Below are 26,612 nucleotides of genomic sequence, written 5' to 3' on the forward strand. Positions count from 1 at the left end.
ATCTGAGACACCCCTGCTCAGCCTTGGGCCGGCCTGGGGGTGGATCTGGGGGCTCACAGGTGCCCCCCAATGAGCCCAGCCCAGCAGCCCTGCCCCAGCCGCTTCTGCTGAGACGCCACTGGACAGTCACCCAGGGGATCAGCTGGGACACCTGCCTGCCCACGGGTCACAGTCCAGCCGTGGCCTGGGGGGCTCAGCCAACTAGAGGGTCCCTGAATCAGCCCCCAAGAATGAGGGTGTGTTTCTGGCACCAAGTGCTTGAGCCCTGACTGAACAACGCAGCCAAGATGGAGCATTCTCACTCTGAAAGTGGAAGTGCACCCCCCGCGGTGGCGGAGCCTAAACTGGACCCCAGGTTTCTGCCATCTGCCAGGCGCACCACCTGTCAATCCGGGGGACCGCAGGGACCCGGCCTCCTGGGCTGCCCGTTAACTGCCCTAGTGCCCCAGGACCCACGTGTCACTCCCATGAGCGGCCACAGCGGCTCTTGTCATGGACGGGGGCAGCGGCTGGGACCCCCAGAACCCGGGGCCACGATGGTCCTCAGACGCGCGGACTTGGCCCCACTCACTTTGGTTTTATTTACATTAAAAAACCAAAACCCAATTTTCAAACAGCTACGGTGGCTCTTCAAGGAGTTCTAGCCCCCCTAACCCCGACGTCTTCTCCCGTTGTCCGTCATCCCGCCCGGCTGCGATCAACCACCCGGATGACTGCCTGCAGCCTCGGAACGGGCCGCCTGCGTGGACTCGGCCTCCCGCCCGCCGGCGAGCATGCGCAGTAACCGACAACAATAAGCCCCGCGCCTCAATCCGGCCCCGCCCCCGGCCCCCGCCTGCCCTCCATCCCGGGCTCCCATTGGCTGAAGTCGGCGCGAGTCCGCGGAAGACCAATGGGAGCGTTGGTGGGCGTGGCCGAAGGCGGGGAGGCACGGCGAGCCGGTGCGTGTCCATTGGTCGGCTCGGCGAGGGGAGGAGCCGCTGGTTCCCACAGGCCCCGCCGCCGCGATGAGCTTCAGCCGCCTGTATCGCCTGCTGAAGCCGGCGCTGCTGTGCGGGGCCCTGGCCGCACCCGGCCTGGCCGGCACCATGGTGAGCGAGCGCTGCGCCCCGGGCCGGGCCGGGGCCGTTGAGCCTGGCGCGCGACCCCTTCCCCGCCCGGAGGCGCGCGGAGCCTTCGGGCCGCGGTGACCTTGGGCTGGGGGCGTCCGGCCGCATCTCCCCCACCCCGACCCGCCCCGGCCAGCGCAGAGGCGGTGACCGCGCTCGGGGCGGTGCCGGGGCGCGGGCGGGGGCAATGTCCAGGTGGTCGGGGCTCAGGGCCCGGGCGGGGCTAATGTTCAGGGGGCTGGGGTCGGGGCCCCGGCCGGGGGCAGAGTCCGGGCGGCGGGGGTCGGGGCTAGGTGTCCGGGCCGGCGGGGGCAGGGCACTGGGACGTTGGGGGCCACGGCTGGGTGTCCCCGGGCCGAACAGGGGCTACTGCGCCGGGACAGCAGGGTGGGCGCCCTAGCTGGGCCGGGTGAGCGGGGGAGCACGATGGGCTGGAAACCTGGGGTCACGCGCCCCGGGCGGCGCTGCCCCGCCCCCGCCCCCGGGGCCCAAGGAGGTGGCGTCACAGTTGCGCGGCCCCGGCTCCCTGACTACGGGCCTTTTGTCCTCGAGTGCGGCCTCCGTGGGCCCAGGCGAGGCGAAGAGGGGCGGGCATGGGCCGCGCGGGCGCGGGCTCCCCGGGGCGCCGCAGGCAACAGCCCCACAGCCCGGGCGGCCGGCAGCGCCGAGCCCCTCGGCGGCGGAAGGCCCCGGCGTGCCTGCGCAAGAGAGCGCGCCGCCGGCGGAAGGAGCCCTGTCCCCGTAGCCCTGGGCGGGCCGTCTCCACTGCTGAGTGCCAGGACCCGGTGCGCGCGGGGCCCCTACACCCGCTATAGCACCTCGCAGGGTCCCGAGTTCTCCCCTGCCTCAAGGTCTCCGGTAAAATGGGCCCAGAGGCGCCGGGGGGCGTGCACAGAGCAGTCCCCTTTTATGAGCCCCAGGGCCTCGGCTTCCTTGGCGCTGACCCGTCTGGGATCACTTCCTCCCCTGGGGACCCCGGGCTGGCGAGTGGGCCCGGTGGCCGCGGGCTCCCGCCCTGAGCTCCACCGCTGGGCCCTTCCTTGCCTTGCAGTGCGCCTCCCGCGACGACTGGCGCTGTGCGCGCTCCATGCACGAATTTTCAGCCAAGGACATCGACGGAAACACGGTTTGCCTGGACAAGTACCGGTGGGTTCCCGCCCAGTCGGGGGATGTGCAGGGTTGGGGCTGGGAAAGGACTAACCCTAACCCTGACCTCGGCTGACCGCCGGACCTCCTGCAGGGGCTTCGTGTGCATCGTCACCAACGTGGCCTCGCAATGAGGCAAAACCGACGTAAACTATACTCAGCTCGTCGATCTGCACGCCCGATACGCTGAGTGTGGTTTACGGATCCTGGCCTTCCCCTGCAACCAGTTCGGTAGGCAGGTGCGTGGTCTCCGCAAAGCCAGGGCGGTTTGGAGGAGCGGACGGGGGCAGGGAAGAGAGGGTCTCTGAGCGAGTGTCCAGGCCCCTCCCCACTCACGTACACACCTGTGGGCGCCTCAGGAGCCAGGAACTAACGCAGAGATCAAAGAGTTCGCCGCCGGCTATAACGTCAAATTCGATATGTACAGCAAGATCTGTGTGAACGGGGATGACGCCCACCCGCTGTGGAAGTGGATGAAAATCCAGCCCAAGGGCAGGGGCATCCTGGGAAAGTGAGTGACCCTCCTGGGGTGGGGGTGTGAGGGGCAGCTTTTGGGGATTCCTGACAACTCTGTGGTTTTTTTTGTAGTGCCATCAAGTGGAACTTCACCAAGGTATCGGGGGCTGTGTTTGGGGGTGGGGGAGAGAAGGGGCCAGGGCTATGAGCAGGCCAGCTCCAGAATGGGTCTCAGGGTGCTACCGGCCGCCCCCCGCCAGGGGCAGCAGGCAGGGAGGGCAGCCCTAGCCCCTTGCTGGGGTCTCCCCCACCCCAGCGAACCAACGCTGTCCCTCCTGCAGTTCCTCATCGATAAGAACGGCTGCGTGGTGAAGCGGTACGGTCCCATGGAGGAGCCCCTGGTAGGTGCCTCTTTGGGGAGCCCGCCAGGGTGGGGGGTGCAGGGAGAGGCTGCCCCTAACCCACCCCTTCCCCACAGGTGATAGAGAAGGACCTGCCCTGCTATCTCTAGCTCCACAAGCGTGTGCCCCTGCCTGAGCCCCTTGCCTGCGCCCCCGGAACCTTCCACCTGGCACCCATGACGGTCTGCCTGTAAACCTGCCGCGGGTGGGGCAGACCCGAGAACCCGGCGTGCATCCGCTGGAGGAAGGTCCCGCAGCCGCGCTGGGCTCAAGCTCAGTGCCCCTCCCTTGGCTGCCTTGTGGGAATAAAACAAAGAAATGGGCCTACTGGGTCATCCTGTCTGGGGGCAGCCCTTTTGCCCCAGGTCTCGCTGGTGCAGGGAGGGATGGGGTGGAGTTCCCCTGGGGGTTCAGAGGGCTGCACCTGGCCCTAGAGCTAATCTTCACTGTCTGGGCTGGGGCTAAGGCTCCTAATCCCCACAGCCCCACCTTCTTGGGCCAGGGCTGATTCCTAGAGGAGATAATTCTCCAGTGGCTGCTCTTCCTGGCCCAGGGTGGTACCTCCTTAGGAGGCAGCAGCTAGTGCTATTCGGGGCTCACAGGGCCTCTGTCCTACCCAGGGGTGGAAACAGATTGAGGGAGGCTGCTCCACGGCCTGGCTTGGTGGTGTGGACAAGGTTAGGCCCAGAGTGTGGACTGTGGGCGCAAAGCAGGCTGGGGGGTGGCTGTCTCCAGAGTCCCTCCTAGGAGGGCACAAGCTCCCTGCGTGCAGCAGGAAGGAGCCAACAAGCCTGCCAAGGGGGTGTGCGTCTATAGAGTTGGTCCCAGAGTGCCACCACGAGGGTCCTAGGCCCTGGCACGGACAGTCCATAGATGGCTACCCAGACACTGGGGCAGGGTGGGGTCTGTGTCCCCCAGCCTGGAGCCCCCACCTCATCCCCACAGGGCCTGGTGGGGGAGACAATGAGCGCTTGTAACAAGGGAACCTGTAGGGGGAGCTCCACAGGCTTCGGTCCCCACTCTTCGGCTGCTCCCCGAAGCGGGCCAGAGAAGCAGACAATGTGGGAAGTAGGCAAAAGGCACGTATATTTAAAAAAGATCTCTTTACATATATACATTAGAATTCATTATAAATACATGTAGAAACCAAAGGGCTGCCCACCCCGCCAGCTCCTCGGGCAGATTCCGGAGACCTGGAGAGGTGGACAGGCAATAATTTAGGGAGCAGAGAGATGGGGTGGGGGAGGAAGAATTGCATATATTAATGGGGGTCTGCCCCACAGAGGCCCCCAGAAGGCGGGGCCCTGAGCACCTGGGGTTTCCTGAGTTTCTAGCTCTTGGGACCACCCAGTTATGGATTTCAGAGGCTGGGGCCTGACCATCCCTTGTAGGTAGGTGGGTGGGGTAGAGCTGGGGCCCAGAGCCCCTTGCCCATTCCTGGGGGGCAGAAGGGAGAGGCACAGAGAGGGCCCGGCCCCCAGCCCCTGCCTTGGGCCCCTGGCCCCCTAGGCATCCTGAGTGGGGCCAGCACACAGCAGCGGCCCCCAGGCAGGGCGTGAGGGCCCAGGGCCGGCAGCATCCATGTGCCGGCTCCACCAGACCTTCCAGGGCCGGCCCGGTCTGGGTGTGGAAGGCACTGCAGCGAGGCCGCAGGCTCTGCTGGCCGCGGTAGTAGAGAACTGTCCCTGGGAGATGGGCACGTTACAGATAAATAAAGATAGGTGTGGAGAGGAACCCAGCCTAGGAACCTGGGAAGGGCGGGCTGAACTGAATGACGCTCCTCCGTTCCAGGCCCCCAGCCCCCGCTGCACCCACACCATCCCCCAGCGGGCCCGGCGCCTCTGCCGCCGGCCCCGCATGCAGGGAGCGCAGCATGTCCTCCAGCACCTCCTTGAAGTTGATGTCGCAGCCCTGGTGCGCCAGGGTTGCTGGGTCGGCAGGGCCGTCAGGGGCGCCCAGCAACAGCCCAGGGCTGGGGTCCAGGGGCAGCGGCGGGGGGAAGGCGAAGTGCGGGGGAGGCGGGAAGGCCTCGGCAGGCGGGCTGTAGGTGAGGTCCAGGACTTCGCCGGGCCCACAGGGCAGCGCCAGCGGGCGCAGGTTGGGTGGTGCAGGGAAGCCCTGGCCCCGCGCCTTGCGCTTGACGTCAGCGTCCATCAACTGCAGCTCCTGCAGCACGCGGCGCACGCAGCCCTCTGGGATCTTGATGCCTGGGGGCGGGGACAGAGGGCCGACGTGGGGTCAGGGGTCAGGGCTGTCCCTGGTGCCTGGCGCACGCCCCCTCTGCCACCCACTCACCCACTTGTTTCTTCTTGTCCTTGGTCTTGAGACGCACGATCTGCAGGTAGCTGCTGCTGCTGACGTCAGCCATGACGGCGGCGATGCGGCCCCACACGTGCAGCAGCGCCCCGCATAGCATGTAGTGGTGCCGCAGCCGCAGGCCCTGCACGCAGTCCTTGCCCTCCTGCACCAGTCGGCAGTGCCGGTTCCTGCGCCGGCCGGATGGGTGGCTCAGAGGGGTCCTGAGGCCCCTGCTCCCCCATGTACCCCAGCACCCAGGTGCCTTCCTCCCAGGGTGCCCCAGATGCCGTCGGGCCCTCACCACGCGGTGTGGCTGCAGTGCGTGAGCGAGAAGACGTAGTTACTCTCCCAATGCTCCTTGGCAGCCTCCGCAGTGACCTGGGGACACAGGGCCCCATGAGGCTCAGCAGGCCAACCACTGCCTGCAGCGGCCGTCTGGCCAGACAGTGCACAACTGGGAAACTGGCGAGCTGGGCTCTGTGGCCCCACGGGGAGGGGATGGCTGGAGGCCCAGAGCTCAGGGCCACTGTCCCCGGAGGTCTGCCCTGCCCGGCCGTCCCTGCCCCTACCCGGTGGAACTTGCGGCACAGGCTGTCCAAGGTCTCCAGCTGGCTCTGCCGGCCAATGTTGGGCTTGTACACGGTGAAGTGCTTGCCGCGGTTCTGCTCGGCCAAGAGGCAGCTGGGCTTATTGCCGCGAACCTGGGGAGGGGGCCAGGTGAGGTCAGTCGCCCCTGGGGTCTCCCCAACTTGCTGGCTCCCCCCCACAAGTGGAGACCACAGGGGTAGCATGGCAGGACTGACACCCTCACCATGCCTCTGGCCCTGCCCAGAGTGCAGGGGCCTGGGCACCGTGGGGTCACAGACAGCCACCCACCTTGTACGAGAGGTAGAAGCCGTCATAGGGGCCTGTCAGCTCCAGTGACTTGGTGAATGCCTCCTCCCACTTCAGGCCTCTGTCCACGCTGATCTGCCACAGCACGTCAGGGCATTAGCGCCTCGGGCCCTGGGGGGAGGGGGCTGGGGGGAGGGGCTTGCCACTCACCTTGTAAAAGACCACCTGCCCGTCCTGCGGGTGCCCAGGGGCCAGGAACACCTGCTGGCTCTCCTCGTAGATCTCGTCAATGCCAGGAGCCAGGTCTGGGGGCGGTGGGGGCAATGGTGAGTGGAGTGGGAGCCTGGTGAGCTGGGGCACGGCAGGAGCTCCTCCCTCCCTGGGTGTGTGGGAGGTACTTGTGGATGGGGCGTGGCCAGCCTGGGTATGGCTTGGTATGTTCCAGGTTCTGGGCTTGCGGGGGCCATCTCAATTTAGTGGGCTGGAGTGCTGGGGTGCACCCCAGAAGTGACCCCCAGGGCAGCTGCTCCAGTCACAAAAGAGCCTGCCCCTGCGCCAGCCACCCAGCCTCGGCTGCTTCTTTGGTGCTTCCCCCGCCCACCGGTGGCCGCGCGGGCTCACCCAAAATGCCCATGTCGTATTTGCCCTCCTTCTTGTCTGCCTCGATGAGGTGGTCGAAGGTGTCGGAGAAGTACTGGAACAGCGCGTTCTGCTTGTGCACCTCCAGCCCCAGGATGCGGTTCAGGAACTTGGTGATGGAGCAGTCTGGGGGGAGGGGACATCACGTCAGGCCACGCCAGGAGTCCCCAGCCCACCCCGAATGGTCACACCAGCCGGAGGTGCCTCTGTGCCTCGGCATGAGGGGGACTCACCCTTCTCCACGTCCAGGCAGCCTGACCGGGACTCCCGCCCACCGATGCCGACCGACAGCAGGCCCTGCTTCATGTCTGCGGGAAGGGGGACCTCACATGCAGTCCTGCCCTCAGCCCTCCCTTCCAGCCCCTGGCTCTGCCCCAGGGTGTGGAACCTCCACTGGGGACTCCGGAGGGGACCGTGATGCTTGAACCCCAGGCTAGTGGCTTCTGGGGGTGGGGTGGAGGCGTTAACAGCCTGCGGCCCAGACAGTGAACTGAGCCTCCTTTCCCTCCTTCCCTGTGACTTACAGGAGTAAGATAACAGCACTACCATCTTGGGAGCAAACCTAGACCCCCTGCCCCTCAGCTCCCCCAGACACCCACTGGGCTGCTGGGGGTACCACACTGACTCCCTTTGCCCCTTCCATGAGTGTGTGGGGAGGGGTCTCTCAAAACAAAACCAGCCTGTAAAGCCCAGCCCCCCAAACTGCTCTGCAAACTGCTGCCCCACTCCCAAGACTTCCACAACCCCACCCCTCCCAGGAAGACTCCAACCAGCCCCAACTCACCCCCTAACTCACCCCGGAAGAAGGCGGCGACTCCCCCCGGGTATCCCCGGGGCAGGGGCACCTTGTTCTCCGTCTGGCTCAGGATGGTGGTGAGGACGCAGTGGAGAGCCCGGATGCCGTACTGGGGGACACGGGGTCATGAGTGGGGGGCAGTGGCCCAAATCCGAGACCAGCCTACCCCGGGACCCCTGCCCCTGCCCCATACCTTGTTCTCAAAATTGTACTTGCTCAAGTCGCGAGACTCAGTGGCCCGTCGGTCTCCATGGGTCAGGGCACCCTGCGGGGTGGGGGAGGTCGTTGGCACGTTGCCAGGTTTTGGGGCTTCCCAGGGATTAAGGGGCCTTTTTGGTCCGCCCCACCCGCCTGCCCGCTAACCAGGCTCTCAAGGCGCTTGGCCACGATGGAGGCAAACCGGCGCTCCCCGGCCAGCTCGGAGATGAGGAAGATATACTCGGGCGCGGAGACCTGGTTGGAGCGGTGGGTGCGACCTGGAGGGAGAAGGGGTCTCTCAGGGCCCGCCGCGGGGATGGGACTGATGGGACGGGGCCGGCCTGGAGTGAGGCTGGTGGGGTGGCCTCACCGAACTGCTGAATGGCCCGGTCTGCGCTCCAGGGCAGCTCCAGCGTTATGTGCACGCGGCGCCGCTGGTTCTGGACGCGGCGGTCGGCTTGGAGGGAGACGCCCGAGCTGGAGGCCTCCGAGATGATGGCCACGAGCTGGGGGGACGGGAGCAGGCGGGGACAGGGTTGGTTTGCAGGCCCTGGGCTGCCCCACGTCACCCGCCCAGCCCCCAGCTCTGGGTCACCAGGGGCGACAAGGGAGGCCAGAGAGGCTTGCACACACTTGCACACGCGCACACTCGCTGAGGGCTGGGATGCCCGCAGTCCACGGGTGCCTCTGGGGCCCTCTGCGACTCCTCCCAACCCGCACAGCGGGGCTTCGATGCCCCAGTCCCCGCACCTTCTCGCCGCTCATGAAGCGCTGCTTCTCTCTGAGGTTCACGTGGTCGATGGACAGGCCCTGCTCCGCCCGTGACTCGAAAGCCACCGTCCCGTCTGGCCTGGAAACGATGCGGCCCTTCCTGCCGGTCATCTGTGGCAGCAGCCAGGAGCGAAGGGACAGGCCGTCAGCAGCATGGGACAGGGGCCTGGGCACCCTGTGGCTCAGACTCCCCCGTCTCCCCACCGCCGATCCTGGAGCTCCCACATGTGTGGCCAGGACGCAGCCTCTGACTTGGTGCTGGACGGCACCAAGTGCCCCCCGTGCGCGGGGAACTGCACGAGGGCTAACGTCTGATTTTCATTATCAGCCACCTGGTGCCCAAGTGGGTCTGAGGCAGCGCCAGGAAGACCCCCAGGGGGAAGACCCAGTGAACGAGGATGAGAAGCGGGCCGGGGAGGACGCCTAGAGTCTTGGCCCTGGGCACCTCAGCGACAGGTCCGGGCGAATCTGGGGGCTCGGCGGGGCTGGGAGACGGACGCCCACCACGGGCAGCCCCAGCCTCTTGGGCCAAGCTGAACACGGGACGCAGCTGCTGGGGCCCTGCTTCCCTCCTTAGAGGGGATGGGGGGAGCAGTGACGCCGCGTGACCAGCAGGGGCCGCCAGAGCCGCCCGCGACCAGGTGAGGCCCCGCCCACCCCATACTAACCTCTGGCCCCGCCCAATCCATCTATACACTCCCGGTCCCGCCCACTGCCCACCCCGCCCCTCACCTCGGCCACCTGCGCGGGGCCACCCAAGCCGTCAATGAGCTTGTCCAGAGTGTTGTGCGGCAGATCCCGGCCCAGTAGCCGCACCTTGGCCAGCAGGTCCTGCTTCAGCCGATCAACCCGCTCCAGGACACCTGGGCCGTGCGGGTCCCTCTGCGACAGGCACAGGGGCCCTGGGGGACACAGAGAGTTGTCAGGGCGGGAGGGTCCCGTAAAAATTAGCTCCCCCGAGGGAGTGCGGAGTGCATGGGACCCCCTGAGACCAGCTGGGGGTGAGACTGAGCCTCCTCCTTGGGTCGGGTCAGGGTGGGACTGCCAGGCTCTGCCTCTGGCCAGCGGTGAAGCCCTGACCTCCCCTCTCTGGGCCTGACTCCACATCTGTACAGTGCGCATGACAGCAGCGGCTACCTCTCAGGTGGGCAAAGCACTGAGGTCGGGCCTGGCTGCATGAGGGTGTCCACTTGGGCTAGCGTCAGTCGCCTGGAGGCAGGGGATGGCCACCAGCAGTGGTGAGGGCTGGACCCTGACCCGCCAGATGCTGCCTGACCTGGGCTGAGCCCGCACCTCGGTCGTCCGTGGGGAGCCCGATGGTGTCCACGATGACAACATCATCGTCCACCAGGGACTCTGGGGAAGAGTTGAAGTCGCTGTCCAGGCCAGCGTCCGACTCAGTGCTGCTGTCATCGCTGATGCGGATCACGCCTGCTGCCTCGCATGCCAGCCTGGAGGCCTTGGTCCCGCGTCCCCGAGGCCGCCCTGCAGGAGGAGCTGGGGTCACCGCGGGCCAGTGTGCGCTGGGGCGCAGGAGCAGGTGGAGCAGGCCACGCCCAGGCAGCTGGGCAGAGAGAAGCCAGCGGGTCCTAGCAGGGGAGGCGGCTGTACTCCCTAACGGGAAAGGGGCATTCTGGGGAGACCCCATCCATGTGCCACTGCCCATCTGGCACAAATGCCATTGTGGTGGATGTCTCTGTGCAGGCGGCTTTCTGCTGTTCCCCTGGGTCTTCCTCTGTTAAACTGACCCAAGAGGCAGTTTAACAAACCCATGTCCCACGTCCTTCCATGCCGGGATTGGGCTGTTTTTACTTGGTGGCCCCTAGGGAGGCCATGCCAGACCTCATGAGGCAGCTCTGAGGCATCACTGGGGATACTGATGTCGCCGGAGGGCGTGCCCAGGGCCCCCTAGATGGGACAGTGGTCTAGGGACCATATGTGACACTGCCACCATACAGGCAGCCCTGGCAATGGAAAGGAGACAGTAGGAGTGGGTGATTGGGGCCAGAGCTGGACAGCCCTAAGCAGGACCTAGCTGTGCCCTCTTAAACCTGTCTGTGTTACCCTGAGTGAGTTACTTGGCCTCTCTGAGACTCACCCACCTGCAGCACCAGGGGCAATTTCGGGAGAAAGGCTTCCGGGCCCTGGCGGGGGCAGGGGTGTGTGGGGGGCAGTGAGGCCTGGAAGTGGCCACCAACTTAGGCTTTTCCCTCGGGATCCTGTGCCTGTCCTCCCCCAGATGCCCAGCCTGGCAGGCTGTCCTGGTTTCCTCTTCCCTGAGGGCTCTTGGGCAGGGAGGGGACTCTGGGAGACAGGAATGGGGCTGGCCTTGCCTACTGGGGCCCCCTGGAGACCCCCTAACTGGCAGTGGAGCCAGGAGCCTGTCTGGCAAGGTCAGACCTGAGCAGGGACAGAATCCCAGAGTGGCTGTGGAGCGGGGGTGGCAGGGAGTGACCAGCCCACCAGCCTGGCGGTGCTGCGAAAGCGGAGGTGCAGGGTGGCGGGGTGGGCGGGGGCGCTTACGTTTTCGCTTACTGCCCACTCCTCTGTCCCGCTTCCTTTTGGTTGAGGGAAAGTGCTTCTGAATTAGTGACAGAAAGACGCCTCTGAAAGTGAGAAGTGGAGTTTATTCTCCTACGGGGACAGCCGGGCCTCGGCCGGGAGGCCATGTGCAGGTTTGCTCGGTGGGGCGTGGGGGTTTGCAGCCCCTAGGGCCCGGCTGGGGGTCCAGTGCTGGGCCTGGGTGCAGGGTCCTGTGTCAGGGCTCGGAGAGGCAGGCGGGGTGCAGGAGCCTGGCTGACTGCCTCCGAGGGAAGGGGGCTCCCGGGACTGTGTGGGGTGCGGTGAGGGAGAAGCTGGGCTTCCCAGTGGAGCGATGCTGGGCACTGGGGCAGCCCCGGGCACTGAGCAGGACCTAGGAGGGACCCTCCTGAGGCGAGCTGGGGCGTATTCAACCCCAGAAGGGGCCAGGGCATCAGGGAGCCAGGAGGATAGCCCCTGAAACTCGGGGGTCCTTGTTCAAACGGCTCAGGCGCCCTGAAGCCTCCTGTGAGATCCTGGGAGACCCCCTGCCGGCACGTGCCATGCCTGTGAGGGCTGAGGCTGGCACTGGAGCAAAGCCCACTGGGCTCCCCCACCCAACCCTGCAGGGGCGGAGGCCAGGGCCTGGCTAGAGGGCGGCCCTGGGCGCAGACACAGTCCTCCCCAGACACTCACTCGGCGGCTGAGACGAAACAGTCCAAGTGCCCATCGTTCTCCCCTAGCACCTCTCGGGTCCGCGCCTCGCCTGTGGACTGCAGCCCGATGACCACACACTGTGGGATGGGAGGGGGGCTCTGAGCCACTGCCCTGCAGTAGCGGCTGCCCATGGGCCTAGAAGCTTCTGGGCCTTAGGTGACCACTGTACCCAACACCCTGTGCCACATACTCACTCTTGTCCCCCAGAAGGGGCCACTGGCCTACCCAGACACAGGGACAGGGTGGGGGGATTGACCAATTCCTGCCCCTGGGCGGTCAGCCCGCCCACATTCCCTGTGGCCACTGCCCGGGCTCTGGCATTCCCGACACTCTGGCCAAGGGTAGGCTTGGATTGTAAGGCAGACACCAGGGCCTGGATCCCACCACCACCCCGGGGATGCCAGGGACCTGGGTGCAGCCCCCGCCACCCTCAGCTCGCAAAGGCCCCACCCACTCACCTTGTTTTGAGCCAGCTCCTGTTGGGCCAGCTCCACCAGCCGGCCCACTTTGGCGGCAATACACAGGTACTTGAAGAAGCGCTGGTGGGCCGACCAGAACTGGCCCCACAGGGACTTGCGTGACTCCAGGCCAATCCAGTCAGCTGCCTGCTGGAACATGCCCAGGGCCTCGGCCCACTGCAACAACACACTCGTCTGAGCCCACTGCGCCAGCTCCCTGCCTGGGGCCCAGGCCCACCTGCCACCAGTCCCGGGCATAGGACTCCCATGCCTGGCGGAATTGGGGGCTGGGGGGACGGGGAGGAGGCATTGCCTATACCTGTACAGCAAAAAGGCTAAAAAACCAAAACATGTAATGCTGGTAAAAACGTTAAAAAACTAAAACATGGGCTGGGCGGGGTGGCTCACGCCTGTAATCCTAGCTTTCTGGGAGGCCGAGGCGGGCGGATTGTTTGAGCTCAGGAGTTCGAAACCAGCCTGAGCAAGAGCGAGACCCCGTCTCTAGTAAAAATAGAAAGAAATTAATCGGACAACTAAAAATATATAGAAAAAATTAGCCGGGCATGGTGGTACATGCCTGCAGTCCCAGCTACTCGGGAGGCTGAGACAGGAGGATCGCTTGAGCCCAGGAGTTTGAGGTTGCTGTGAGCTAGGCTGACGCCACGGCACTCTAGCCCGGGGAACACAGTGAGACTCTGTCTCAAAAAAAAAAAACCAAAAACTAAAACATGTAGTGCTGGCCAAGCTGTGGTGGAAGCGGCACAGATGCACACAGCACGGGCAGGACGGGGCACAGCTCTTCCAGAAAAAGATGGGACCTTTGCAGCGTTTGCCTTCTGTGAGCAGTCGCTCCAGAAAATGTCTGGGGACATCTGTGGTTGTCACACTGTGGGGAGCTCCTGGCATGGGGTGGGTGGAGGCCAGGGACGCTGCTCAGCACGGCCCTCCCCAGAGGATAATCCGGCCCTAGTGTCCACATGCTGGGGGAGACCCCGGTTGTCCAACCTAAAGAACATCTAATGCACAGGCTGGTGCTGTCCGGTATGAGGATGAGAAAACAGGGACCCTCCAAATGCGGAGAAACAGCCAGGCCACACAGTACTGTCTACCCTGAAAGCATCCATAGCCCAGGCCGTGGTCTGGAGGCAACATGCTTGGGAATCATGGGAAGGGAAGGTGGGGGTCCAGACCACGTAATCACAGTCACGTGAAAACCCTGGCTTGGAACAGAATCAAGATGCTGGGTGCCCACCCGAGGCCATGGCAAGCTGGGGTTCTGTCACCTGACAAACGCCTGTGGCGTCTTTAAGGACAAAACACTGCAAGGCCACAGGGCATAAATCTGAGCATGAGAGAGACATGGGGTCAGAGGCCCTGACTGCCTGGGCCCACAGGGATGCCCGGCTCACCAGCAGGGCTGCACGGTTGTAGACGCGCTCGAAGTCTGGGTGCAGTGGGATCTCCTCGATGCGGAAGGTAACGCCAGAGAAGCTGAGCTGGCGCGCGATGTACATGCCGCTGACTTTCATGTCCATGGCCACAATTTCCATGGCACCCACACCCCTGTGGATGGACACAGGCTGCCTGAGCACCCACCAGGTCGCACCAGGCACTGGGTCCCACTGACAGATGGAGTGACTCCAGGGAGGGGCTGACACTGGAGGGTGAGGAGGAGCCAGGTGCAGAGAGGGCAGAGACGGCATGTGCAAAGGCCCTGTGGCCACAGATCCCAGCCGGGCCTGGCAGGGCAGGAAAGGCTGCAGAGAGCCATGGGACTCAGGGGGAGGCGCTGGTTCACCTGAGAGGGACAGGAAGCATTGAGAGGAGGAAGACATGACTTGTTTCAATACCCTTCAGGGTGCAGATGGAGGGGACACACACCTGCACCGGGCCAGACCCTGGGTGGCAAAGGGCGCTCACCTCTTCTCGATGGCGTGCAGGAAGTCCTCAAAGGTCCGGAAGGGCGTGCCCTCACCCCAGATGCCCAGGCGGCTCATGTAGATCATGTTCCGGGGCTCAGAGGCACCTGGGTGTGGGTGTGGAAGCAGCAGTCAGCAGTCAGCTTGGGATGACCTGAGGGCCAGGTAAGGGGCCTGATGCTCCCAGGCCAAGTACCGCTGGCCTAGGGGGAGCCAGCTAACTTTGGACCACACCAAGATGTGCCCCAGCCCCCAAGAGGAAGCAGGGTATGGATAGAAGGCCCTGCACTGCACGCAGGATGTGCACCAAGGTGGACACCGATAACGGATGGCCCAGGTACGACTGGGCAGCCCGCCTGGGCTCCGCCCCACGGTCTCCCACCTGTGGCACTGGCGTAGACCACCCGGGCCAGGGGCAGCTTGTTCTGCAGGTCCAGCACGGCCTTGCCCATCTTGGTGGAGCTGGCGTTCTTGGCTTTGTGGCACTCGTCAAAAATGATCTGGGGTGGGCATGGGTTAAGGATTGTTCCGGAAGGACAGTGGGTAACCCCAGGGGCCCAGGCTCTGACCATGGGGAACCCCATCTTCCTGGTTGGGGGCAAATGCCCTTCAGTGATGGAAACTCTGTGAGTCATGGCTGGAGGGTATCTGGCATGGGACGGCTCCATGCAGACTGCAGAGGCCTGTGGACACCCACACGCGTGCCAGCGGGCCCCTGGCGAGGTGGGGGTGGGCTGTCTCCGCGACCTCGACAGCGCTTGACTGTCCTAGGGCCTGTGGATGTTGCCATGGGGGGCAGATGGGGGAAGGGTACCTGGGATCTCTGTTTCATTTCATATTCTACATGTGAATCTGCAGTAATCCCTTATTAAAAAGTGATACTGACGAAAAAATTCTTAGTATTAATTTTTTTGAGAGACAAGGTCTCGCTCTGTCACCCAGGCTGGAGTGCTGGCATCATCACAGCTCACTGCAGCTTCCAACTCTTGGGCTCCAGTGATCCTCCCACCTCAGCCTCCCAAAGTGCTGGGAGGCGTGAGCCACTGCGCCCGGCCCTCTCCTTAGGATTTTGAGGAGGAAGAAAGCAAGTTTCAGGAAAGCGCACACAGGCAAAGGATCAACAGAGAAAAGCGCAGAATATAAGTTAAACACCTGGATTTACCACCAGGCACACAGCTCATCGAGACCTCGACAGAGCGAGACCTTGTCCTTTGTTTGTTCTCTCATACATACATACATAAAATTTTTTTTTTTTTTTGAGACAGAGTCTCACTCTTTTTGCCCAGGCTAGAGTGAGTGCCGTGGCGTCATCCTAGCTCACAGCAACCTCACGCTCCTGGGCTCAAGCGATCCTTCTGCCTCAGCCTCCCGAGTAGCTGGGACTGCAGGCATGTACCACCATGCCCGGCTAATTTTTTCTATATATTTTTAGTTGTCCGATTAATTTCTTTCTATTTTTAGTAGAGGCGGGGTCTCGCTCTTGCTCAGGCTGGTTTCGAGCTCCTGAGCTCAAACAATCTGCCTGCCTCGGCCTCCCACAGTGCTAGGATTACAGGCGTGAGCCACCGCGCCTGGCCTCATACATAAAATTTTAAGAGAGAAGGAGATCAAGGTAGAAAAAGTTCTCTGAACTGGGAGTTTCCTGCCACAGTGGGGAGACCCTGGGGACCTGTGTCCCTGACACCCTGACACTCCTGGGTGGATCCCTGAATCCCCAGGGTCCTCTAGCCAGAATCTGGCAGGGTTTGGGGGGCCGCTCAAGAATGGCCCCCTGCCCTCTGCCCACCACATCCTGGCCCTCCCCCTGCCACACCCCACACCTGGCCACGCCCGGCAGGATACGACGCCCTCAAAGCCCTCCCCACACCAGTCGAGGATCTGCCGGAGGCGCGTGCGGTGCTGCCCGCCTGCCTGGCTCTCCCCGATCAGCGCAGAGTAGGTGGCGAAGAGGACGCCCTCTGAGGTAGTGTTGTCGCCGTATTTGATCTGGGGACACAGGGGGCAGTTGTGGGGATTTGGGGACAGCTTTCGGGGACTCTAGCTAAGCCCTGGCCCTCCCAGGGGCTCAGTTTCCTCATTTGGTCCCCATATGCCCACGGGGTCTTCTGGCCCAGCCCCACGGGCTGCCCACCTTGCTGAGCGCGTGCACCGGGATGCTGGGGGCCTCGATGTCCCGCAGGTCACGCTCTGCGTCGTACTTGAGGTCGTTGGAGACACTGAACCTGGGGGTCCAAGACGTCAGGCAAAACCTCCCCTGCCCCGCACCGCTCCCCCAGGGCAGGGTGCTCACTCACCACAGGGCCTTCTTCCTGCCGCGCAGGTAGTTCTCCAGGATGACGCCGGCCACTGTGCGGCCCTTGCCCACGCCTGCCCCGTCGCCGATGAGGAAGCCCGCCCGCTGCCCACTGGGGAGCAGGACCTCATGTTGCTGCCAGGAGAGCGGAGGGCGGTGGTCAGGGCCTGGGGGTGCTGCCCAGCCCTGTGCCCCGCCCCAGGGGCCTCCAGGGGAGGGGTGGGGTGGGGCAGTCACCTGGCAGGCGTAGGTGATGGCCTCCAGCTGCAGGGCAGACAGCGCCCCGCTGTCGGAGGGTAGGGCCAGGGTGTAGGTGATGTCCGGGGGCGGGACGCTCGACAGGGTGCTGGTCTCCACCACGCGGTCCGGGTGCTGCTTCCCAACCTTGGCTGGAGAGGCAGGAACGTAGGTACGGGCGTGGCCAGGGCCACCGGGTGGACCAGGGGTGTGGCCAGGGCCTGCCAGGCAGGTTGAGGGCGTGGCCAGGGCAGGCTGGGTGGGCCCAACAGAGGCAGTCGGGGGCGTGGCCAGGGGCACAGCAGATCCCTAAAATCCTGGCCAGGAAGCTAAGGCTCCTATTGCAGGCCTCCAGGAACCCCCAGTTTTGTACAGGCGTGGACTGAAGAACTGGCCCCTCCTGTCCTTCCTGCAGCCTCAGGAGCCCGGGGACTGAATACCCCCATGGGTCACTCACACTTGGATGGCACGTAGTCGGCGTAGGTCTCAGCATGGCCCAGCTCCTCCGCCTCGTCCTCCTCCGCCTCATCCTCCTCCTCCGGCTGACTCTGTGACTGAGGCCCCCCGCAGGGTCAGCACAGCTGTCCAGTCCCGCAGTCACCACACTGCCCAGCCTACGTGGGGCAGGACCCTGGCGGACCACCCGGCCCGGTGGCCTGGTGACCCGGTGGTGGGAGACGGTGCTGCCTGCCCCACTGCAGGGAGGGGTTCCCCACAGCCTCAGTTTCCCCATCTGTAGAATGGGCACTCCCTGGGCCTGGCACACTGGAGGTGCCTGTATGCATGACCCTCCGTAAGGTCCTCCGAGAGGGGCGGGCCCAGCTCACCTGGTAGCTGACAAGAAGCGGGGTGCTGGGGAGGGAAGGCACGGGGTCCTCAAGGCCCTGAAATGGCCCGCTGGGCAGGAACAACTGGAGGGAAGCAGGACATTGGCCAGGGTGGACAGGGCAGGCCGTGGCCGACAAGCCCAGCTGCCCAGCCACCAGAGGGGACCCCCTGCCCTGGCTCCCCACAGTGCTGGGCTGTGCACTCACTCCTACCCTCCCTGGGGTGGCCTGGTGCACCCTCAGCCTCCCTGGTGGGCAGGCCCTAGGGCCTTGGCTTGATCTTGCAGGCCAGCACCAGTCTCCCTCCTGCTGCCCTCCTGGCCTGCAAGAAGCTGGCCTTGAGGAAGGTGCTTGGCTAGTTCTGATGGACAACAGCCCCCAGCCTCGGCCCAGTGGGAGCTGGTGGGGAGGCTAAGGACGGGGTCTGGTGGGTGAGACCCACTGTGCCAGCCCTGTGTGTGGGCAGGGGGCACTCAGGAGCAGGGGGATGTGGAGGCTGGGAGCTCCCTACCCGGGAGCAACTGGAGACAAAGGCCAGAGGGGTCGTCTGGGTAGGCAGGTGGGCCTGGCCCCATCTCTCACCCAGCTGACTCCCATCACCCAGGGAGGGGGCCGAGGGGAAGCCCCTCATTACCTCCCCCAATGGGTGGAGCCCCCTCACACAGGGACCAGAGGACACCACCCAGACCACAGCCCACCCTGGGGAAGGCACTGCCAGATCCCACCCAGGTGGACAGAGGGCAAGACAGACGGCACGAGAGAGTAGGATGGAGGGCAGGATGGAGGGCAGGACAGGGGACAGGAGAGAGGGCTGGCCGAGGGGTGCTGCCTCTGAGTCTGGGCGACCAGGTGTGGCCGGGCCTCTGGGCCGAGTCTGTGAGCCACTGGGGGACGTGGCCCACCCTGAGGTCTCAGAACTGGCTGAACGTGCAGAGCCTGTGATGGCCGGGACAGGAGCCCCAGATGCCCCAGGGGTGACGTGGCCCACGACCTGCCTGCCAGGGAGAATGTGAGCCATCACGTCCACCACCCAGAGTTGGAAACACCACCCACGTTATTGTAAAGGAGAATGGAAGTGGGGCAGGGTAGGTTAGAAACCTACACTGGATTCCCTGCTCCTCTTTCTTTTTTTTTAAATTTACAAAAAAACAAACAAACAGAAGCTACAGGGTTCCTGGAAGGCTGAGTCACCATTCCGGCCAGGCTGGTGGGGCCCTGGGGCGTTGGGTTTCAGATGCCCTCGTGCTGTCCACTGCCCGGCCCTTCCCTCACACCCTGCAGAGGACCTGTGGGCGGCTGGGAGGGCGTGGCCCTGGGTGAGGGCGGTCAAAGCCCCTCCCCGAACCTCCCTGATCCTGAGCTGCCCACCGTGGCCGCAGGGCACTCCGGACACTTCCTGCCCTCTGTGAGCCCCACGGCCCAGTCGCGTGTCCTACTGCCTGGGCCAGACCCTTCCTGAGGGCCCCCCAGGGAGCTGCCTGCCGGGGTGCGCCCACCAGCGTCCACTGGGGAGGGCCCTCAGCCCCAGACACATCTCCAACTTCCAGCTCCCTAAGTCTAGACGCTTCTCTCCTGGGAGAGGACCGTGGAAGGCCTGGCTGGGTGTGGGGTCTCCCTGGGCCCGGCGTCCGGCTCTGCCTCCCTCAGGACAGTGATTCCCCCGCTGCCCAGTGCTGGGGATGGGCTGCAGTCAGGGCCCAAGGACCCGGTGTCCTGTTGCCCTGTGACCCCCCAGGGCTGGCCTCGCCTGCCCATGTCGTACACCAGGAGCTCCAAGGAGGCAAACCCCAGCCTCCTGGGGTTTGGGTGCCCGGCCACGGCCCCCCAGGCTGGTGACCACCACTGGGCCTCCGTGGGTGCCGCCCCTCCAGCTCTGGGTGGTGCGTCATCCTCCCTGCCAGCCCTCTGCTCTCTGTCCCATCCCATGAGCTGTGTCTCCTTAGGGTGGACACTGGGGCTGGATGGCTCTGTGGGGGACTATCTTGAGCCCTGCAGGTGCTGAGCAGCATCCCTGGCCTCCACCGACCCATGCCAGGAGCACTCCCCCACCCAGTCGTGACAACCACAGATGTCCCCAGACATGGCCCAGTGTCCCCAAGGGATAGGACTGCCTGGGGAGAGAGGCAGTATCCAAAATCGCTTTCTGCTCATCTCCCAGATGAGCACCCGTCTCCCTGCAGGGATGGGGCCTGCGGGCCTGACCCACCCTCAGGGCTGCAGGGAGGCGCCCCCACATATTGCCGGCTGCACAGAAAGGAGAGGACCCTCGACTGACCATCTCACCCACGTCAGTGAACAGCCTGAGCCTCCCACGCCACAGGAGAATCATGATTCCGGGTGACCCCTGTGGGTCCCCCAGCCGGGGACGGGGCCTGGCCAGGCTCCTGTCTAGTCGGGGGCCCAGAGGCACTGACCTTGTCGTGGGCAGATGAGGGGGTGTTCACATCCCAGATGGTGGGCACCTGGCTGAGGCTGTCGGCCGGCAGGAAGTCGGGCGTGTCCACGATGTCCGACAGGGAGTCCACCGAGGAGGAGAAGATGGAGGCGTTGGACAGATCCTCGAGGTACGAGGAGTCCTAGAGGACAGGCCCAGTGAGGCGGGAGGCCTGGAGGGGCTCAAGTTCTGCCCTCCCTTCCCCTTCCCCAGCCCCAGGGGATGGGCCAACAATACACAATATGGTCCACCCACACACTGGAATGTCACTCAGCCACGAAAAGGGACGAGGCTCTGACACAGGCTACAACATGGAGGGACCTTGAGGACACCGCGCTCAGCGAGAGACGCCAGACACAGAAGGACACACAGTGTGAGACTCCATTTACATGGAACGTCCAGAACAGGCAGATCCACACATTAGTCGTCGCTAGGGGCTGGGGAGGGGACAGGGACGGCTTCCTCTGGGGTGACGGGATGTCCTGAGACTGGCAGCTGTGCGCTGTGACTGCACCAAAACCACCCAGCTGTACGCGGGATGAGTGAACCGCAAAGTTCATACATCGGGTCTCGGCAAAGTTGTTAAATAAAGTGGAGAAACAAGCAAAGACCAAGGAGACGCCAGCCCCGGGGGCTGGGAGGACAACCCTGGAGAGGGCGACACCACAGCCCTGAGCAGCGGGGAGCCCTGGAGGGACGGCCTGTCCCTTCCGGCAGAGGCGGTGACACCTAAGGGGGAGTGTGCCCTGCGGAGCTCGCGTGCCATTTAGTAACCCGCATGTTAGAAAGTCAGGCGCAGCGGTGGGGACCTTGGCGGCTCACTGGGGCGGCCGCGTCAGCACCTCCCCCACACGCCGCCCAGCCCCAGCCAGCACCTGCGCGTGCCTGGCTGCGCTGAACACTGGACACCAAGGGCACCTGCCCCCCTCCAGAGACCCTGCAGTGCCCCACGGGTTGGGGTGTCCGTGCTGCCCGCCTGTTTTGCAAACAAAAGGGCCCGAGTCCAGAGGCACACATGTCCCCGAAGGCTTGGAGCAGGGGACGGTGCAACCCCCACCCGGGCAGCTGGGGTCAGAGCAAGGCCTGAGTGGCTGGACCGAGGGAGTAGCCTCCCGTCCTCTGCTCTGGGACAAGGTGGTGAGGAGGAGGACGGGGGACAGAGGCCCTGCTCCTGCACAGAGCCGGGTGGAAGTGGCCCCCGATCTTGTTAAAATCCCTCCCAGCTGCGTCTGGGAGTGGCCATGCCCCCGGCCCCCAGTGCAGCCCGGGGACCCCTGCCAGAGCTCGGATGGGACCCCACAGCAGAGCCCCCACCCCCACATGGCCCACACATAGCAACCTCCTCCCCAGTGTACAGCCTGGGACCAGGGGAAGGGTCCTCATGGGGGGGACGCCTGGCCCACACCCCCAACGCCAACAGGCACAAGCCACGCTGTGGGCACAGACCCCGGACAGAAGGGCCTGAGGGGCCACCCCTACCAGAACCCGTCACCCCCGTCTAACCGCGAAGAAGATGCCAGACAGGCCGTCTGAGGGCACCAGGGCCACCCAGAGCAAGAGACAGGGACATCTGATGAACCGTCAGAGCCCAGAGAGGCCCAAGGAGACACGTCAGCTGAGTCTCCTGTGGGGTCCTGGATGGGCCCCGGGGCAGGAGAGGGCATGAGGGGAAACCGAGGAAGCCTGAATCAAGTATGGGCCTCGATAGTTAGTAACGACGTGTCACTGCTGGTGCATCAGCTGTGACAAACGCACGCGCCAAGGGAGACGTGCACGGTGGGGAAGCTGGTGTGAGGTGCACGGAACTCTGCCCCGGCGACCTGTCATTCCAGCTCTGTTCCAAAGGGCAGTGTCTGTTAAAGAAGCGGTGCTCGCGGCTCTCTGGCTCTGTGACTGCGGTCCCTGGCCCGGGCGCCCCTCTTGCCCCCAGCTGGAGCAGGACACCCAGATGGACAACCGGCAGCAGGGGCTCTGACTGCCGGCCTCATTTCAGGAACAGAGGGGTGGGGTCCACCTCTGCCCGGCCCTGCACACGCCCCGCACACGTGTGGGTGGTGAACTGGGTAGGAGAGGACACACCCTGCTTGCCTGCAGCCCTGGGCCCCCAAGGCCTGGGGCCACCTGCTGTGGTTCTGTCCCTCCAACGTTCCAGGGAGCCCTGGGCAGGGCAGGAGCTGGCAGGACCAAGAGAGAGAGCAGACACGCCCCCTCCTGCCCAAGGAGGCCAACCCAGAAACAACCCCCAGCAACAAGGTGCTGCCCCCTCCCACGGAGACACGTCCTCTCTGGACTAGTCCTGGTCAGCGGGAGGGACAGCTCTGCTGTCCACCCAGAGCCCGCCTCAAACCATGCCCACTCAGCTCGGCCGCAGATGATTTCCACAGAGCCCCCCATGCCCCCGGCCAGGAGCCCCTGGGACGCCCAGACTCCCCCACGGCACCTGGGACTTCTCCAGGGGAGACGGCAGCCCCTCCCACCCTTTCGCTTTGAGCCCCCTCCCTCCCCTGCACTGGCCTTCCTGCCCACACTTCTGCCAGCTTCTAGTCCCAAGTTCCCGATCCTGCCTCAGAACATTTCCACAGATTAACCCTTTAGTCCCAAGTCCCCAGTCTCTGCCTCTGAACATTCCCACAGATTAACTCTCGCTGCCAGAAAAGGAGGTGGGGGGGCAGGTGCAGCAGTGGGGGGGGCCCACTCACCCCCTGGGGGCCGGGGGCGTTACCTTGTTGAGAGCCCCAAACTGCAGCCAGAACCGCAGCTGCGACATGGTTGCGGCGCACGGGGGGCCCCGGGTCCCCCTGGAAGAGCCGCCGGGGAGCGGGTCCCTCATGGCAGCGGCCGCGGCTCCAGCATCGCGCCCGTCGGGGCGGACAGAGGCAGCGGCGCTGGGCCGGGCTGCATTTGCATGTTGGTTTAGTCACCGCTGCGCCTACTTCCTCTCAGGCCGGGCTGACTTTCAGGAAATGATGCCTGCCCGGTAAGTCAGGGCGATTACTGGCAGCACGAGGAGAATTACTGTACGGGGCGTAGCAGCCACAGCCGCCGTCAACACGCACTGGCCAGTGCCCCAACAGCCGGGAGCAGCCCCCTCGCGGCACTTGGGATGTGGGCCAGGGGGGCATGGGCCTCAGTTTCCCCAGCCTGCTAATGAGCTGGGTTCTGGTCCACCTGCCCCTGGCCCCACGGGCCTGGCAGGGACCCCAACTGCAGTTGGTGTCCCCACAGCCCCCCGAGTCACACGCAAGGAAACTGAGGCCAGGCTGGGTCTTCCACATCCCCTGAAAGCCCCTCAGGCCAGACTGAATCTCCTGAGACCCCAGCTCAACACGAGCCTCCACCCATGCTCCCCCAGGGCCTTCGCCTGAGCTGTGCCCCTACTTGGGTGCCCCCACCTAGGTGCCTCCTGCCCGGGAGCCCTCTGCGGCCCCAGCACGGAACGGTCACCAAGGCCCCGCCCTGGCCCTGGGTCTGGCTGTGGGAGCTGGATGGAGGGTGGGGCTTGCCCTGCAGCCTCCCTGACCTGGGGCTGGGGAAGGGGAAGGGAGGGCAGAACTTGAGCCCCTCCAGGCCTGGAGTCCCGGCCCGCCCCGCGCACAGCCCCTGGGAAAGAATGCTTTGGCTCCGGCAGAAAACTGAACGTACCCTGAGGTGCTGGGGGTACGGGGTCGGGCGGGAACCAGGGCCAGATGGGATGGGAATGGCTGGAGTGCAGAAGAGGGGACCCCTGTCCACCTGTCATGGACCAGGGGGCTCCTCCACTGGGAGGGGAGGGATGACGGCCCTGCGCTGCCCCCAGCCTGAGCCCAAGGGTGGGATTTGGGATGGGGCCAGCCAGTAATGCTGGCAGAGGAAGGAAACAGCCCCGAGGTGGCCCGGGAGCCCATGGCTGGGCCAGAGGGGCCAGGGGTCCCAGGCTGGTGGGGACCCCCCCAGAGCTCTCAAGGGAAAACAGGGGGCTCTAACCCTCTGGTGAAGGCCGCAGAGGTATGGCCCCTGCACACCCGGCCCCCAGGGCTCTCCCTGTTCTGGACCTTGACGCCCTCTGCCATCCCCACAGGGCCCCCCACCAATGGGACCCCCCGGCAGCAGCCAAGTCTGGCACAGATCCCCTGGCCGCCACGGTCATCCCTGCCTGTCTCCACCTGGGGGGACAACACGGCCCCAAGAGGAGCAAGTGGCGGGGGAATGCACAAAGGCTGACGACACGTCAGGGAAGGTGCCACTTCACACCCCAGACAGCGGCGAGCAGAGGCAGCGATAACAAGCATTGTGCAGATCCCATATGGCGGGTCCTCAGGGCAGGAAACAGAAGCAACATTTCACCTGGTGGATCCACTCCCAGATGGGCAGGTGTCCAAAAGGAACAAGAGCTCACATCCACACAAGAACACAGACATGAGTGTGCACACAGCACAAGTCACAACGGCCAAAAGGTGGGAAAGCCCAAATATCCACCAAAAACACGCACAGCGTGGTCCATCCACACACTGGAGTATCACTCACACATGAAAGGGACGAGGCTCTGACACAGGCCACAGCGTGGAGGGACCTTGAGGACATCGTGCTCAGTGAGAGACACCAGACACAGAAGGACACACAGCGTGTGACTCTGTTTATAAGAAATGTCCAGAGCAAGCAGATCCACAGAGACGGGACATGGATTTGTGGTCATCTGGGGCTGGAGAGGAGCTGGGGAGGGACTGATGGGGACAAGGCTTCCTTTTGGAGTGATGGAATGTTCTGGGATTAGACAGAGGTGGTGGTTGCACAACTCTGAATATACTTTTATGGTGTGTGAACTTTGCCTCAAACACATCAAAGTTAGATTTTGCGGGCATCACGTTTCTGAGAAGGTGCGAGCAAAGTGTTGGGCACGGACACTCCACTCCCTCTTCTCCAGATGACCCTCTGAGGGGCACCACAAGGCCGCCTGCCTCCTGGGACCGCGTGGCCGTGTCTCTCACCTCCCACTTCGGTCCACACGCCCTTGCTGACCAACTCTCCACTTGGCACTGATCGAGGCCCCCTGTGGCTGGGTGCCTGCAGGTGGTATATCCTTGTGTGACAGTTAGGGAAACTGAGGCAGGGAGATATACTGGGCTCCTCCTGGAAGGGGCTGGGAGGTGGATGGTCACGGAAGATTTCTGGGGGTTCGTGGTAGACAGGTGGTGCCACCTGGGCACCGCAGGCTTTGGGGGGCTGGGAGAAGGACTCTCAGGCAGTGCCTGTCGCTAGAATGCTCCTGTTCAGGGGTGGATTGTGTCCCCTGAAATGATGTGATCACATCCTGCCTCCTGGACCTGTGAAAGGGACCTTATTTGGGAATGGGGTCGTCATGTTGGGTTAGGGTGGGCCTTTACCCAGTGACTGGTGTTCTTAAGGGAAGGAGAGACAGAGACGCAGAGGACAAGCTGCGTGGAGACGGAGGCAGAGACTGGAGCAATGGGACCACAAGCCCAGGGACGCCTGGAGCCCCACACGCGGGGGGAGGCGGGAAGGACCCTCCCCTGGGGCCCATCAAGGGAGCACAGCCCTGCCCACACCTTGACCTCACACTTCCAGGCTCCAGAGCCACAGGAGGACACATTCTTATCCCCTGAAGCTGCCCCATTTGTGTCACTTTGTCATAGCAGCCCCAGGAAGCTACACGGCTCCCCAGGAAATTCTGCTCTGTCCCACTGGGATCACGGGCCCACGGAGCCCTGGCCACCGCATTCTGCAGATTCTCGCTGTCCAGGTGTCCGTCTGCAGCACGGTCACTCCCGGCCCTGGGGCCCAGGTGCCCTCGCACTATGTGGCGACCTCAGCGAGAGGCTCCTCCTCCCCCTGGGCTGGCCGGCTGTGAACCAAAGGGCTTCCTGTAAGGAGAATCTCTCCCTCCCTCCCTTTTTGTCCGATGCCAGTAACTGCAGGGACGGGACTCTGAGGCGCGGTGGGCTGAGACCTCTCCCCTGCTCAGGCGTGCGTGGAGCAGTCGATGCCGCGGCCGTGCGCAGCCAGCAGTTTGCACAGCACTTTCCTGAGCTGTGAGCTCATGCTGGGCTTCCCAGAAGCCCCCAGCGGGCAGGCGGAGTGTTCTTACTGGACAGGCACGCCTCATGGGGGTCCCTGCAGCCCCAGAGGGGGCTTGGGGTGGACGCCTGGCCCTGCTGACAGCTCCTGGGGGGCAAGCGCTGAGCCTCCCCCAAGCCCAGCCAACTTAAGGGGGCCTGGGTGACTCCGGGAGCCGCACCTCCTCCCAGAACAGACGGGCAGGGGGATGGGTGCTGGGGGGCAGGTGGGCTGGAGGCGGCCGTGGGCTGGGGACATAGGGACACTGGCCCAAGAGAGGCCTGGGACAGGGGTGGGTGGGGGCCACTCATTGCAGGGCAGGAAGGGACAGGCATGAGGGTGGAGGGGCCGGAGGGGGCCTCTGTGAGGCGCACAGGCCTCAGGGGGGTCTGCAATGCTGATAGCCCCGTCTGACCTCAGCACGGCCCCCTGGACAGAGCCAGCCACATGGGGGACGCACATCCACACAAACACACACACACGAATGTCATCAACAGCATGATTCACG

The 26,612-nt window shown here is 64.4% G+C and overlaps 2 protein-coding genes across 4 annotated transcripts in view; one reads left to right on the forward strand and one right to left on the reverse strand.

The window, feature by feature from the left end:
• Positions 1-898: 898 nt before the first annotated feature.
• On the forward strand, positions 899-3,438 carry GPX4 (glutathione peroxidase 4). 2 transcript variants are annotated; one of them, XM_012645401.1, is made up of 7 exons: positions 899-1,091; positions 2,161-2,255; positions 2,350-2,494; positions 2,615-2,766; positions 2,844-2,868; positions 3,053-3,112; positions 3,190-3,438. In XM_012645401.1, the coding sequence occupies exons 1-7, from the start codon at positions 1,008-1,010 to the stop codon at positions 3,220-3,222; spliced, it is 594 nt and encodes a 197-aa protein (XP_012500855.1). In that variant the 5' UTR covers positions 899-1,007; the 3' UTR covers positions 3,223-3,438. The 2 variants fall into 2 exon arrangements, with proteins under 2 accessions (XP_012500855.1, XP_012500857.1); XM_012645403.1 differs by lacking the exon at positions 899-1,091 and adding an exon at positions 1,688-1,894.
• Positions 3,439-4,211: 773 nt separating this feature from the next.
• The window catches only part of SBNO2 (strawberry notch homolog 2 (Drosophila)), a 33,383-nt gene continuing 10,982 nt past the window's right edge, over positions 4,212-26,612 (reverse strand). The window contains exons 1-29 of one of the 2 annotated variants that reach the window (XM_012645405.1): positions 22,776-22,935; positions 20,034-20,195; positions 17,620-17,703; positions 17,250-17,346; positions 16,793-16,944; positions 16,557-16,690; positions 16,394-16,484; positions 16,105-16,248; positions 14,645-14,762; positions 14,264-14,369; positions 13,753-13,906; positions 12,344-12,520; positions 11,865-11,962; positions 11,172-11,254; positions 9,942-10,133; positions 9,381-9,550; positions 8,628-8,759; positions 8,248-8,383; positions 8,043-8,155; positions 7,873-7,944; positions 7,680-7,788; positions 7,117-7,191; positions 6,866-7,009; positions 6,455-6,549; positions 6,287-6,379; positions 5,980-6,111; positions 5,712-5,788; positions 5,408-5,598; positions 4,212-5,319 (exon numbers count right to left, since the gene is read on the reverse strand). In XM_012645405.1, the coding sequence (XP_012500859.1) occupies positions 4,853-5,319; positions 5,408-5,598; positions 5,712-5,788; positions 5,980-6,111; positions 6,287-6,379; positions 6,455-6,549; positions 6,866-7,009; positions 7,117-7,191; positions 7,680-7,788; positions 7,873-7,944; positions 8,043-8,155; positions 8,248-8,383; positions 8,628-8,759; positions 9,381-9,550; positions 9,942-10,133; positions 11,172-11,254; positions 11,865-11,962; positions 12,344-12,520; positions 13,753-13,906; positions 14,264-14,369; positions 14,645-14,762; positions 16,105-16,248; positions 16,394-16,484; positions 16,557-16,690; positions 16,793-16,944; positions 17,250-17,346; positions 17,620-17,703; positions 20,034-20,195; positions 22,776-22,883 (3,906 nt within the window). In that variant the 5' untranslated portion in view covers positions 22,884-22,935 and the 3' untranslated portion in view covers positions 4,212-4,852. Of the gene's footprint in view, positions 5,320-5,407; positions 5,599-5,711; positions 5,789-5,979; positions 6,112-6,286; positions 6,380-6,454; positions 6,550-6,865; positions 7,010-7,116; positions 7,192-7,679; positions 7,789-7,872; positions 7,945-8,042; positions 8,156-8,247; positions 8,384-8,627; positions 8,760-9,380; positions 9,551-9,941; positions 10,134-11,171; positions 11,255-11,864; positions 11,963-12,343; positions 12,521-13,752; positions 13,907-14,263; positions 14,370-14,644; positions 14,763-16,104; positions 16,249-16,393; positions 16,485-16,556; positions 16,691-16,792; positions 16,945-17,249; positions 17,347-17,619; positions 17,704-20,033; positions 20,196-22,775; positions 22,936-26,612 lie in introns of those variants that run through there. The other variant, XM_012645404.1, reaches the window with a different exon arrangement.

The sequence above is a fragment of the Propithecus coquereli genome, unplaced genomic scaffold (assembly GCF_000956105.1).
Source record: "Propithecus coquereli isolate 6110/MARCELLA unplaced genomic scaffold, Pcoq_1.0 Scaffold232, whole genome shotgun sequence".
NCBI lineage: Eukaryota > Metazoa > Chordata > Mammalia > Primates > Indriidae > Propithecus > Propithecus coquereli.